The sequence below is a fragment of the Giraffa tippelskirchi genome, chromosome 1, assembly GCF_054371585.1.
Source record: "Giraffa tippelskirchi isolate mGirTip1 chromosome 1, T2T-mGirTip1v1.2.pri, whole genome shotgun sequence".
NCBI classification, from domain to species: domain Eukaryota; kingdom Metazoa; phylum Chordata; class Mammalia; order Artiodactyla; family Giraffidae; genus Giraffa; species Giraffa tippelskirchi.
Genome location: NC_137275.1, coordinates 142,052,977 through 142,067,826, shown reverse-complemented (window position 1 = coordinate 142,067,826; position 14,850 = coordinate 142,052,977). Strand labels below are relative to the sequence as shown.

The 14,850-nt window shown below is 41.9% G+C and overlaps 1 protein-coding gene and 1 long non-coding RNA gene across 3 annotated transcripts in view; one reads left to right on the top strand and one right to left on the bottom strand.

Annotated features, from left to right (window-relative positions):
- Positions 1-1,215, bottom strand: part of LOC145538067 (uncharacterized) — a 139,779-nt gene extending 138,564 nt beyond the window's left edge. The window contains exons 1-2 of the long non-coding RNA XR_014076623.1: positions 822-1,215; positions 167-243 (exon numbers count right to left, since the gene is read on the bottom strand). This is a non-coding gene — a long non-coding RNA (uncharacterized LOC145538067). The remainder of the gene's footprint in view (positions 1-166; positions 244-821) is intronic.
- The window catches only part of MTAP (methylthioadenosine phosphorylase), a 46,964-nt gene that overhangs the window by 7,820 nt on the left and 24,294 nt on the right, over positions 1-14,850 (top strand). The window contains exons 1-4 of one of the 2 annotated variants that reach the window (XM_081569446.1): positions 1,253-1,549; positions 7,007-7,093; positions 8,222-8,280; positions 11,921-12,088. In XM_081569446.1, coding sequence (XP_081425572.1) covers positions 1,463-1,549; positions 7,007-7,093; positions 8,222-8,280; positions 11,921-12,088 — 401 coding nt within the window. In that variant the 5' untranslated portion in view covers positions 1,253-1,462. Of the gene's footprint in view, positions 1-1,252; positions 1,550-7,006; positions 7,094-8,221; positions 8,281-11,920; positions 12,089-14,850 lie in introns of those variants that run through there. The other variant, XM_081569437.1, reaches the window with a different exon arrangement.

The window sequence follows — 14,850 nt, the reverse complement described above, 5'->3', positions numbered from 1 at the left end:
TTACCAGTGGGGAGAAGGAAGGGGGTGGGGTAAGATAGGGGTATAGAATTAAGAGATACAGACTACTATGTATAAAATTAAAAACCAACAAGGATATACAACACAGGAAAATATAGCCAGTATTTTGTAATAACTGAATGGAGTATCATTAAAAAAATTGAATCACTTAGCTGGAACTCCAACACTTTGGTCACCTGATGTGAACAGCCAACTCATTGGAAAAGACCCGGATGCTGGAAAAGACTGAACACAAAAGGAGAGGGAGGCGGCAGAGGATGACATGGTTAGAGAGCATCACTAACTCAGTGGACGTGAATCTGAGCAAACTTCAGGCAATAGTGAAGGACAGGAAAGCCTGGAGTGCTGGAGTCCGTGGGGTTGCAAAGAGTCAGGCATGACTTAGTGACTGGACAACAACAATGCTATACACCTGAAACTAATATTGTAGAATAACTGTACTTCAGAAATTTTTTAAATAGTCAATTTCTGAGGGATTAGGAGTTAGAATTTCAACATATGGATTTGTAAGACACAATGGCATTCATAACCATTCACCTACTAGGGTGGCTTACAGAGAAGGGCCTCCTGTCAGAGATGGAACCACTAGCTCTCACCATGGTTGAAGATTCTGGACAGGCTCCCCATACAGCTGACCTTCCAAGATTTTGCAAGACTCTGGCTAGAAGGCCTCACAGCAAGGTCAGCCCATTAAAAGGAGGACTTTTGTCTGCTGTACTTTCAGACCTGTCAGTGGTGACCAGAGCTGAAGGACTGCAATGCTCAGAGCAGGGGTTGCTGCCAGCTGGAGCTTTAGCTCTTACCTCATCATGGGCTTGAAGAACTCAGAGGCAGCCCATCTCCCTGGCAGGGGCTAGTCTCACCTGCTCAGGGTTATGGTATTTTTGAGAGTGCCTTCATGGAGTTCTAGGTTCCTCCATGTAATATTTCCAGGCTTCAAAGTGATGGTGAGTGGTTGTTGAAACCAAGTAAGGTATGTGAAATCAGTTGCCAGTACCAGGGGAAGTAGGGGTTAGCATGAATCCTTCTGGCATCATTGGAAGTAACCATTCTTGCCAGGTAAGCCAACATTTAGATAGCAGTGGCTTTAAATGACTAGGGGATTCTTATTTCCGAACTTTATCTTGTGTAGTGAAGAAGTCCTGGCTGGGCAGAATTGGCCAAGAAATTCCATCTCAGACCTTGAATGCTTCTCCTGAGCATTCTAGGGTTGCTTGGATACATGCAATACCTTGAAGACCTGATAAATATGCATGAGGCGGTGGTTGGACTGCCCCCTCCATTCTGAGGTGGTTCACTCAGGTGCCCAGAGTTGCATTTCCATGCTTGTTCTGTGACCATGGTCCAGAACTTGAACTGGGCATCAGTTTCCTCCTAACATGAAGACAAGGTTCTAATTGTTGTTGTTGTTCAGTCACAGTTATGTCCAACTCTTTGCCACCGCATGGACTGCAGCACACCAGGTCTCCCTGTCCCTTACCATCTCCCAGAGTTTGCCCAAGTTCGTGTTCATTGCATCGGTTCTAATAGGGTAGGGTGTTATTATGGATTCCAGGGTATATTGGGAGGTAAATACATCATAGTGGTTGAGTATGAAAACCTGGGTTCCTAACCCAGCTTTGCTCTTTATAATTTGCTCTTTGGAAAAATTTCTTAATTTTTGTGTTTTTCTTTCCGGTTTTGTAAAATGGGTATTAACACTATAGGGCCTATTTTACAGGATGACTGTGGAAAGTAAATGAAGTAAGGCCACTGAAGCACTTAGCACAGTGCCTATGATGTGTAAATGAGAAGAGACAGTTCCTTTATCAAGGCAGATACTGCATTGACCATTTGAATTTAGAGACTGGAGGGGAATGACAAACACCGTCTTCCAACAACACAAGAGAAGAATCTACACATGGACCTCACCAGATGGTCAATACTGAAATCAGATTGATTATATTCTTTGCAGCCAAAAATGGAGAAGCTTTATACAGTCAGCAAAAAATAAGACGAGGAGCTGACTGTGGCTCAGATCATGAACTCCTTCTTGCCAAATTCAGACTGAAATTGAAGAAAGTAGGCAAAACCACTAGACTATTCAGGTATGAGCTAAATCAAATCCCTTACGATTATACAGTGGGAGTGACAAATAGATTCAAGGGATTAGATCTGATAGACAGAGTGCCTGAAGAACTATGGATGGAGGTTTGTGACACTGTACAGGAGGCGGTGATCAAGATCATCCACACAAAAAAAGAAATGCACAAAGGCAAAATGGTTGTCTGACAAGGCCTTACAAACAGCTGAGAAAAGAAAAGAAGCGAAAGGCAAAGAAACAAAGGAAAGATATACCCATGTGAATGCAGAGCTCCAAAGAATAGCAAGGAAAGATAAGAAAGCCTTGCTCAGTGATCAGTGCAAAGAAATAGAGGAAAACAATAGAATGGGAAAGATAGAGATTTCTTCAAGAAAATGAGAGATACCAAGGGAAGATTTCATGCAAAGAAGGGCACAATAAAAGACAGAAACGGTATGGACCTAACAGAAGCAGAAGATATTAAGAAGAGGTGGCAAGAATACACAGAAGAACTATACAAAAAAGATCTTCATGACCCAGATAACCACAATGGTGTGATCACTCACCTAGAGCCAGACATCCTAGAATGTGAAGTCAAGTGGGCTTTAGGAAGCATCACCATGAACAAAGCTAGTGGAGGTGATGGAATTCCAGTTGAGCTATTTCAAATACTAAAAGATGATGCTGTGAAAGTGCTGCACTCAATATGCTAGCAAATTTGGAAAACTCAGCAGTGGCCACAGGACTGGAAAAGGTCAGTTTTGATTCCAATCCCAAAGAAAGGCAATGCCAAAGAATGCTCAAACTACTGCACAATTGCACTCATCTCACATGCTAGCAAAGTAATACTAAAAATTCTCCAAGCCATGCATGGTACGTGAACTGTGAACTTCCAGATGTTCAAGCTGGATTTAGAAAAGGCAGAGGAACCAGAGATCAGATTGCCAGCATCCCCTGGGTCTTCGAAAAAGCGAGAGAGTTCCAGAAAAACATCTGTTTGCTTTATTGACTATGCCAAAGCCTTTGACTGTGTGGATCACAACAAACTGTGGAAAATTCTGAAAGAGATAGGAATACCAGACCACCTGACCTTCCTCCTGAGAAATCTGTATGCAGGTCAAGAAGCAACAGTTAGAACTGGACGTGGAACAAGACTGGTTCCAAATAGGAAAAGGAGTACGTCAAGGCTGTATATTGTCACCCTGCTTATTTAACTCATATGCAGAGTACATCATGAGAAATGCTAGACTGGATGAAGCACAAGCTGGAATCAAGATTGCCAGGAGAAATATCAATAACCTCAGATACGCAGATGACACCACCCTAATGGCAGAAAGCGAAGAAGAACTAAAGGGCCTCTTGATGAAAGTGAAAGAGGAGAGTGAAAAAGTGGGCTTAAAGCTCAATATTCAGAAAACTAAGATCGTGGTATCCAGTCCCATCACTTCATGGCAAATAGATGGGGAAACAGTGGCAGACTTTAATTTTGGGGGCTCCAAAGTCACTGAAGATGGTGACCGCAGCCATGAAATTAAAAGACGCTTACTCCTTGGAAGGAAAGTTATGACCAACCTACACAGCATATTAAACAGCAGAGACATTTACCAACAAAGGTCCATCTAGTCAAAGCCATAGTTTTTTCAGTAGTCATATTTGGATGTGAGAGTTGGACTATGAAGAATGCTGAATGCAGAAAAATTGATGCTTTTGAGCTGTGGTGTTGGAGAAGACTCTTGAGAGTCCTTTGGACTGCAAGGAGATCCAACCAGTCAATACTAAAGGAAATCAGTCCTGAATATTCATTGGAAGGACTAATGCTTAAGCTGACAGTCCAATACTTTGGCCACCTGATGTGAAGAACCGACTCATTTGAAAAGACCCTGATGTTGGGAAAAGTTGAAGGTGGGAGAAGGGGACAACAGAGGATGAGATGGTTGCATGGCATCACCGACTCACTGGACATGAATTTGAGTAAGTTCCGGGAGCTGGTGACGGGCAGGGAAGCCTGGCATACTGCAGTCCATGGGGTCGCTAAGAGTCGGACAGGACATGACTGAACTGAAATGAGCTGGGGAATGACAGAATTATGCCACTGGTGCTTGGGCGTTTCATCCCTTAGTTGTACTTTACCTTACCATGGAACCAGCAGGTGGCGACTTTGCCACATCTTTTCACTGCGGGCCTCCATATGCAGCAAGAAAAAGAGTGATTCTGTTCCCCTGTTTGGCTGAGTTGCTACACTTGTTCTGTATCCCTTATAAGAGAGTGGGTTTTCATAAACCACTGAAGCCATTTTGACTGGACGGGCTCTTCTGCAGATCATTCCAGTACTAGAGACCATATCCTGGCCTTTCTGAGTTGTAACAGCTCTTATTTTCACACCCAGTACTAAAATAAATGAAATTAAAAGACGTTTGTTCCTTGGAAGGAAAGCTATGACCAACCTAGACAGCATATTAAAAAGCAAAGACATCACTTTGCTGACAAAGGTCTGTATAGTCAAAGCTATAGCTTCTCCAGTAGTCATGTACAGATATGACAATCCATAAAAGACTGAGCTTCGAAGAATTGATGCTTTCAAATTATGCTGGGGAAGACTTGAGAGTAGACTGCTAGGAGATCAAACCAGTCAATCCTAAAGGAAATCAACACTAAATATTCACTGGAAGGACTGATGCTGATGCTCCAATACTTTGGCCACCAGATGCGAAGAGCTGACTCACTGGAAAACACCCTGATGCTGGGAAAGATTGATGGCAGGAGGAGAAAGGGGTGACAGAGGATGAGATGGTTGGATGGCATCATCAAGTCAATGAACATGAATTTGAGCCAACTCCAGGAGACAGTGGAGGACAGAGGAGCGAGCCTGGTGTGCTATAGTTCATGGTGTTGCAAATATTTGGACATGACTTTGCAATTGAACAACTAAATCTTGCTCACCAGGGCTGAGTTAATAGCTACCTAGTGCATGGTCACTGTGCAGCCAGAGTGGTATGGGCTGAAGCTTGGGGCAGCTGAGGGTGGGCCCCAGGGCACTGAACTTGAGCAAGACCCCGGCTGGCATTTCTTATTCACTGCTGTGGTGCTGGGCTAGCTTGCCTAAAGAGTGGTTTCACAACCAACTCAGGTTTGTTTTGTATATATGAGTGTGAGTCCACTGTTAAATCCAGAATGGGAGATGCCTTGGCCCAAGGAAACAGCGAAGTCAAAGTGGTAGTATTTTTTAAAAAATTAAAAAGAAACCCAAAAATCCACCCAAAGTTTCTGTCCGTAGCAGAATCCCCCAAAGTAGGCTGAGAGTGATTTCAGAGTCTTCAACTGAGTTTGGTGGTCTAGGTGATGACATGGGCTGGAAAGTTCATTACATCCCCTACCCATCCCAGCTATAATCTGTGATGCTTTGGCAGTACATAAGATGATAAAATGGAGATGCCAGCTGGAGGAAGGGTTAGGATTTCATAAAACTGTGTGATTTTAAAATTTTCTACTGAACTGGAATGATTTAAACCCACTGACCTAAGTGAATGAACACTTCCATTGATTTGAAAACTGCAATATTGGACTGGTTAGTCTTTACCTATTATTAACAAAGCAGAAAATGTTGAATTGCTATACATTATTTAACCTGTTGTGGTTTCAACAATGTGCCACAAGGTGGCAGCAACCTCAAAAACTAGTTTAGCCACCTGATGTGGGAATGCTTTCAAAGTACCGTCATATAACCTGATTTTGTAAAAATTTTAAAGTTCTTTGTAAAAATCTTACTCAATTGTGCTTTTTCTTACTGTGCTGATGTCTTTTTCTAGGAAATAGAGCTAGTGAGGTAAATGCTTTCCCACATATTAGTATAAATCAACTTGTGTAACATGATCTGAAAATTATTTAATTTGGATATTCAGTTAATTCTTAACTTTGAAAATTTTTTTCTCAAGGAGCTACTTTCTTACGTTGAATAGAAATTTTACTCAAGTGACAATAGATTTAAAGCTGTTCATTGAAAAAAAATGCTCAGGTGACTTTTCATTAGGTTTGTAGTAATGAGTCATCTCTGTAGCATATTGCTGACAATTTCATATTTTTCCTTTAGGAAGTATCAGCCCAGGGAAACCTTGCTAATGATTTAGTTATTTAATTTTTAGTTTACAGTTAATCCGTTATCTTTGTAATTGTTTTTGTTCATGTGTCTTAATCATCAAATCAGATTAACTCTAGAGGGTAATATCAGGTTTTTTTAATTCACATTAATCCCTGAGGATAAGCACAATAAAGTTAATCTCTGGAAAATGCAATATAGCACTTAAAAGTAATTTGGGACTACAGCCTTTGAATTACTTATATTTACATATATATGGATGATGGTTGGATTTCATAAATATACATGAGGCTAACTTTAAATGCTTTTCCGTATTCCTCTGTGACCCCTTACAGCTCTGATTTTAGTGGCATAGGAAAGAAAATTTCTCATTTCTTTACAAGTGGGGTAATGAGAAATCCTTACCAAATGGAAATACTATTTTCTATCCTAGTTGTCTTTTGAACATTTATTCCATTATGCATTCAATAAAGATAATAAAATTGGTTAGAAAGTATTTTCTCCAACCATATTTACATATCTTTATGTTTGGTTTTATAACTTAAACTAGTTGAAGTACTTTTCTAAGCTAATTTGTTATTCAAACACTCAGCAAAAATGTGACTTAGCCCAAAAAGGTGACTCATGCGTTGGTTATTTCTCGAATACAAAAGGCTTTCGAATATTTGTTGAATGACTGCTTTTCAGTAATGCTCAGATTCTTAAAAATAATTTAGGGCTTAGCAGGAATGGAGAAGAGCATATAAGTATGGATAAATGAATTTACTTAAAATAATGAATTTGTTTCTACTGAAAAATGATCAAATGTGATATCTTTTTATTGTCTCCTTTAGATTGGAATAATTGGTGGAACAGGCCTGGATGATCCAGAAATCTTAGAGGGAAGAACCGAAAAATATGTGGATACTCCATTTGGCAAGGTATCCAGTTTGTGGAGACATAGCTTTTTTCTTTTTCCTTGCTAGCTTGATTTTTTTAAGTTACAAAAAAAAATTTTAATTGCTTTTGTCTTGGCCACACAGGGCTGCCTGCCCCAGGCAGAGAGGGGCCAGGAGTTCTGCCAACTGAGACAGTGTCCCTAAGGATGCCTTGTACTTGACTACCTAGAACATGGCTTTTAAATACATACAAATAATTTCTTAATTATATCCCTAGAAGCCAGATGCTCATTTCAAACACAGGAACTGTACCCACCAAATCAGTGCATTCAAATCAGCTTCTAATTTGGGGCCTATCGGTCATGCCACAGTCTTTAACAAACGGAAGGAAATATCAAATGGTCTTTTCTTAGTAAACCCTGGCTCAAGGGGGGATTTGGGGGGGACTGAGAACACAACTGCAGAACTAAATTGGAAGTAAAACATTCCTCCTTGTCTATTAAAAGGAGGCTGTTTAGTTTTCCCAGACCATGCATCATCCAGCCAGGGGGAGGGTGTCTGTCTTCTCCTAATTCCATAGGGGTACTTTCAAACCTGTGGTTCCTCTGATCCTCCTACAAAGATCCCTGCATCTGGCAATCCCAACCAAAATCCTTTTCAGCCAGGTCCTTAGATTTGATCTCTCATCCTCCCAAGTCCTGCTGTCAACTCACTGACATATTTTCTTAACATCCTAGGTTCTCAGACCTGTATCGGGAATGGTTCCAGTGCTGAGTTCATAAATTCCCTGAGAGTGGCCTCCTACTCCTTTTGCATTTCACTCTCACACCTGTTCTTGAACCTGGCAAATACCCTTGACACACCTGTGTATGATCAGTCTGGCATCAGAGTCCCCAGGGGTGCTTGCTACAAATAGATCTTACTAAATGGTCTCTACCCACGCACCCTTCTAAGTCATACATGTCTCTGTGCTGGTAGAGAGGGCTCAGTAAGTACTGAGTGATTAAGCTGAACTGTCAAATCTAGACTCTTCTACGTCTTTAAAATATACCTTCAGACCTCAAGTTTCTATGAATCCTACTGTAGTTGAGCAGTTGAAATGGCAGCTTTTTTTGGTGGTTCTATGTATTTTCAAATCAATGACTTGTAACCATTTTTCATTATGTGCAGCCTTCTGATGCCTTAGTTTTGGGGAAGATAAAGAATGTTGATTGCGTCCTCCTTGCAAGGTAAGGTATTTCAATCTTTTGAATGTAACTACTAAAGGACAGTTTAAATTTAACTTAAATTCTGAAAAGAGTATTGATGCAGGTATGAGTTTTTAATGTGTTGGTGGAGCCATAGCATCTGAGTCATCTTTATAGCTTATGGTTTGGGGGTAGGTTTTACTGACTTTGGAGATTAAAGATCTTGCCCATGCCCCCTTAGGTTGGGAAAATGCTTAGAAGAATCTAATGACTGATGCGATGATTTGACTAAACTTGAAGCTCTGCTTTCAGTTCTAGCAGCAAGAGGAAATGTTTTCTTCTGTTCTTTTTTGTCTTTTATCAAGATCAAGAAAAACTGTTTTATTCGTGACCCCTTGTTTAATAATAGTTCTGGATTTTTGGGAGGGGGTTTCAGGTCCCTGAAGTTGAGTTCTCTATGGTGTCTATACCCTTGTTCCCTTGACAAGGCTCATGCTCTTCCGTAGAGAAAGGAACAAGTCATTTTTCATAGTTAGAAATTAGTGAGACTGCATATATTAGCTTTCTATTGCTGCATAACAAGCGACCACAGATTTAGCAGCCTAAAACAGCGTACATTATCCCACAGTTTCCAAGTAACCAGAGTGTGGCCAGCAGCTCATCTGTGTCCTCTTCAGGGTCACACAAGGTCATATGGGTATATTTAAGTGCTTGTTCTTATCCGGAGCTCCAGGTCCATGTTCAAGCTCACATAGTAATCGGCAGAACTCAGTTCCTCAGGGTTGAAGGACTGAGGCTGTCACTCCTAGAGGCTGTCCATGTTCCCTGCGTTGTGGCCCTCCCCATGGCCATTTCAGGAGACAGAAACTTGCTTCTGCAAAGCCAGTGGGAAGTCTCTAGTACATGCTGGAAGGAGGGGCCTGATCATAGGAGTGACTTCCAGCTCCTGTGTGCTGTGTTCTGTTGGTTAGAAGCATCTCAGGTCCACCCACAGTCAAGAAGGAAGGAATTATTCAGAGCATGAAAATGAAGACCACCCTAAGGTCTGTGCTGCACTGCATTTTCGAAACGGAAGTGGCTTTGCTGAAACCAGTGAAGCTAAACTTTAGTTTTAGATGGTCGCACAGGGTTGGTTTCAGGCAACCTTCTTGTTAATCTGTGGTCATTGCTGGAGAAACACTTAATTTCTTCCAGACTCTTAAGAGAAAGTGGTTGGTGTTGTAGCCCCATGGTGAAGGTTTTATACTCCTACCAACTGAACTGAAGTGTGTCGGATTGTGAATCACTCTACGTAGTGGTTCATAACTCCTTTTGATGTTTGAACTTCTGTTGAAAATCTAATCAGAGATTTGGAGACCCGCCTTAGAAAAATGCATGTGCAGTAGTAGTCCACTCTCACTGGAGATTTCGGTTACCCATAGTCAACTGTGGTCCAAAAATATTAAATGGAAAATCTAGAAATAATTCGTAAGTTCTAATTTCTGTGCCATCCTGCTCCGTCTGCTTGGACCAGGAATCACCCTTTATCCAGTGTATCCACCTGTTGTAGGAAAAAACTGCATATATGGAAGTCAGTACTACCTGCATTTTCAGCAGCCACAGGGGGTCTTGTAATGCATTTCCTGTGGATAAGGAGGGGCTGCTGTACTTTCTGGGCATTCATGGACTTCCACCTTCTGAGAGGCCATTTTTGACCTTGGGGTAAAAACCCTGATATGCTATGCTTATCTGCAGTTACGTACAAATTATTTTGATAGTCTTAATTCTGTTGTTAGTGATCAGAAGAGATAAAGTTATTTCAAAATATAAATATGGAATGATATAAGAGATACTGAGTAACAACCCTGTGGTACCGGTTTTTATTATCTATTTTAACAAATCCCCCCCCGCAAAAAAAATCGGGGCTGAGAGAGCTGAGTGACTTTGAGGTCACACAGCTAGTAAGTGGCAGAGCTAGGATTTAAACCCAGGCAGTTTTACTTTAAAGCCCAAGCTTTAAATCATTATGGTACAAAGTCAGATTTTTGTGTGTCAGTTACTTCCTTGAGAGCCTGCTTATTGCATTATTATGTGTGAAGACTACTGGTCTCCTGACACTTAGCCTTGCTGTAGTCGAATGTTCCCCGTGATGTCTGTAGTTTTTCAAGCAGCTCAGGATAATTCTAACTCTGAAATACTGCTTGTAAATATACCCTCTAATGTGTGAATTTTTAAAAAATAATTTTAGAAATTGTGTTTCCTTCACTGGCTGTTTACTGGCACACTGGGTTGGGTGGGTGTGGGTGGATATGGGGGGGGCGGAGAATGTGTGTGTGAGTACTCAGTTTTTTGTCCAACGAATGAACTACTCACATGGCAAGTCCAGTTCTAGGTACCAGCAGAGAAGACAGATAAGGGCCTCACCCTCTCAGCACTGATGCTAGCGGAAAGATGGGTGTTGAGAAGGAAATATATAGTCTGAGTGGCCAGTTGGTGCCAGGAAGAAAAATAAGGTCGGGGTAGTGATGTGTTGTAGATTCCGTGGTCATGGAAAGCACACCTCTGGGGAGGTGATGTGTGGGCCAACCCTGAGCAGGAGTGAGCATAGCTGAGCAGCCAGGCCAGCGAGGCCAAGCAGAGCAGGGGCGGGAGAAAGGCCAGGGCTGAAGCGGCCATTTGCGGGCTGCGCCCAGATGACCTGAGGGCCATGGTCAGGTGTCTGGATTTTGTGTGAAGTGTGACAGGAAATCATTAGTGGCTGTATGAAGTTTGCTGGGGCTGCCACAATCAGAAGCCATAGGCTGAGTGAAACGGGAATTTGTTTCCTCACAGTTCTGGAGGCCAGAGGTCCAAGACCAGGGGATCAGCAGGGTTGGTTCCTTCTGAGGTTAGGAGGGAAGGGTCTGTTCCAGGGCCCTCTCCTTGTCTTGTAGAGGACTGTCTTCTCCCGGAATCTTCACATGTTCTTCTCTGTGTGTGTCTGTCCAGATTTCCTTTTATAAGGACACCATTTGTGTTGGATTAGGACCCACCCTGATGACCTCATTTTAACTTAATTACCTCATTAAAGAGCCTGTCTCCAAATACAGTCATGCTCGATGTACTGGGGGTTAGGACTTCAGCCTAAGAATTTGGAGGGGACATAATTCAGCCCATAACAGTGGTGATGTGTGAGGTGACCCATTCTTGGACCATACCTGCTGATGTCAAACAACTGGGAAATCTAGTATTTTAAATGTTTCAAAATTTAAGTTTATTTGGGTGATCGAGCAGAAAAGAATAGACAGATTAAACTGGAAAGTTGAGTTTCTATCTCTGTCTGTGTGTTTCTTCATTGGCACCTCTTATTTTCTGTGTTATGGCTTAGGGGAGACCAGATGCCTTGGATTCTGGGGTATTGGTGCCCCACAGGATAGACATGGTATGTCTTCCCGGGGAGTGAATTCTAAGTTAGCTGTTACCTACTCTCAATAGGAAAGTCAATATGGAGAGTAAAGTGAGTCTGCACTTTAAAACCAAATGCACTTTATGGTTTATAGTTAAAGTAGGCCGGTAATTGCCTGACCTGTTTGCGTTCTTCCTCTGCCAAGGAAAGCACTTTGGTGGAAAAGGGCTGGAAGGGACTACTGTAAATGAGTTTTCTTTTCCAGGAGTGTTAAAATGCCCTGCTCACTCCTCTACCGTGTTTACTCTCTTTCCTTAGGCATGGGAGGCAACATACCATCATGCCTTCAAAAGTCAACTATCAGGCGAACATCTGGGCTCTGAAGGAGGAGGGTTGTACACATGTCATAGTGACAACAGCTTGCGGTTCCTTGAAGGAAGAGATTCAGCCTGGCGATATCATCATTATTGATCAGTTCATTGACAGGTGAGCAGTCACCTAAAATGCCTCAGGCTCCTGTAAGATCATTCCCAGCCCCAGTGGATAGGGTGGGGACTTGGGGGAGAGGCGGCACAGGCCTACAGAAACAAAACAGAATAATCCTCATGAACTCTCAAGTTCCTAATTCCCAGCTTCAACATTTATCAGTTTGTAACTTTAAAAGCTAAGAATTCTGTAAAAAACAGATTACTTCATATTTCTTTCGAATTAGGTGTCTAGGCAATATGTGTTTCCCTGTTGTCTCACAAACATTTTTATAGTTAATTTGTTCAAATGAAGATCCAAAGAAGCCTGTTTTTCCGTTTTTTTGTCCTTTAGTCTTCCCCATATGCTAGATTTTACTGATTGCACCCTCAAGTGTCATTTAGTGTCTTCCTCTGTCCCCTGCATTTACCTTATAAAACAGTGCTTAATTCTGGAGGCCTGATCAGAACCAGGTTCGAATTCTTGGCAAGAATCTTTCTGCGTCATATCAGGAGGCACGTAATGTCTGGTTGTCTTTTTCTGATGTTAAGATCAACAGTTTGTTCATGAACTAGTGATTTTTTTTGTTACTTAATTGCCAAGAAAACTAAGATCATGGCATGTGGTCCCATCACTTCGTGGGAAATAGATGGGAAAACAGTGGAAACAGTGTCAGACTTTATTTTTTTGGGCGCCAAAATCACTGCAGATGGTGATGGCAGCCATGAAATTAAAAGACGCTTACTCCTTGGAAGGAAGGTTATGACCAACCTAGATAGCATATTTAAAAGCAGAGACATTCCTTTGCCAACAAAGGTCCATCTAGTCAAGGCTATGGTTTTTCCAGTGGTCATGTATGGATGTGAGAGTTGGACGGTGAAGAAAGCTGAGTGCCGAAGAATTGATGCTTTTGAACTGTGGTGTTGGAGAAGACTCTTGAGAGTCCCTTGGACTGCAAGGAGATCCAACCAGTCCATCCTAAAGGAGATTAGTCCTGGGTGTTCATTGGAAGGCCTGATGTTGAAGCTGAAACTCCAATACTTTGGCCACCTGATGCGAAGAGTTGACTCACTGGAAAAGACCCTGATGCTGGGAAGGATTGGGGGCAGGAGGAGAAGGGGATGACAGAGGATGAGATGGTTGGATGGCATCACGGACTCAATGGACATGGGTTTGGGTAGACTCCGGGAGTTGGTGATGGACAGGGAGGCCTGGCGTGCTGAGATTCATGGGGTCGCAAAGAGTCGGACACGACTGAGCAACTGAACTGAACTGAATTGCACAAGGAATATATAATGTTCTTTTACTAAAATATTAAGCAAGAATGGACTGCCAACATCCTGGGCTTTGCATTTAGAAGTAGGTGAAGAATGACGAGAGAAAGTGGATGGTCTCCTAGGGATCCCATCCATGCACTGCCTTCACCTCCTATTCCTGGTGGGAGTAACCGCCTCCCGGAATGCACTCAGTGGAGACAGGTAACTGCACTCTGCTACTTGAGATGGGGAGAAGTACCAGAGAGAGTAAACCACTCGGTATTTCCTGTCAGAGTCCCCCATCCAGTCACCCAGACCCACCTCAGTCCATCCTGCTCTTCCAGTCTGTTGGTTATGGGCTCGCTATACCCAGTGCCCCTCCTACTGCATCTGTTACAGGAGGAAAGTTGAATCAGTCCTATTCTGTGTCTTCTGTTTTCACGGATTTAAAATGATCTCTAGTCCATTGGGAACATTCTCGAATGTTTCCTGATGAAATGAAGCTACTAGCTTGAACCAAGTGCAACTGCTTGTTCTACAAGTTAGAAATGATTGAATATCAGCAGTTTCGTGTGGTTCAGTCTAATAATGAGGATAGACTAAAATCATTACCTGCCCCTTTCATTTTTCCTGTCATTTTTCTGCATCTGACACTACATGTTTTACAATTTCCCCTCTAGAATGTAAACTGTGTGACGGTTACAGACCCCGTATATCCTGTTTGCCACTTTATCCCCAACACCCACCGCACTACCTGGCCTGTGGTTGTTCAGTCAGTAGTGTCTTGAGTGATGGAGTGAACATGATTGTTCGAAGGGAGAGGGAGGCTGGAGTCTGTGTTTAGGGCACGTCTTGATCAAAATCTCTGTGGCTGTCAAAGACGTATGTTTGGGGGTAATGACAAGAAAATGGGTGTAATGTGGTTTTTTAATAATGCAATACACAAAACTCTAGAATGATGTGGATTTATACAGTATTATATGTGATACTGGAAAGAAAAGTTTGGCTTGGTGACTAAGCCTGGGATTAATTTGTTACTTAAGTGGTGTAACTGTACACTGTTGTATTTCCCAGATCTTTTTCTCACGTAGTAAATGTAGATGTTTCACATACTGGCTCCCAAGAAAGCATTTGGGACACAAAGAGAATAGAAAAGAGTGTTGCCATCAGATCTGGTTTCTTCCTGTCTTGGCACTTAGCTGTGTGACCTTAAAATCTTCTGGTATCTGTTTGCTTCTATGTGCCATGTCCATTAAACTGCCTCCGTATTCTCAACTTAGTGAGTGCCTTTAATGGAATCTAGTTTATGTTACCTGCCCAATAAATGCCTTTACTATGAGTCTGGACTGGAGTATGTCTACTAGTTAACATCACTTGGTAAAGACAAGAAAAGCTCTGTTAAAAGGGAGAATCCCCTAAGAATGATTTAGAATGCAATCTTAAATTTTATATTGATTATATAACTAACATTTTTTTATATATTAAGTTACATAAGATACTAAAGCTAATTTTACCTATTTCTCTTAC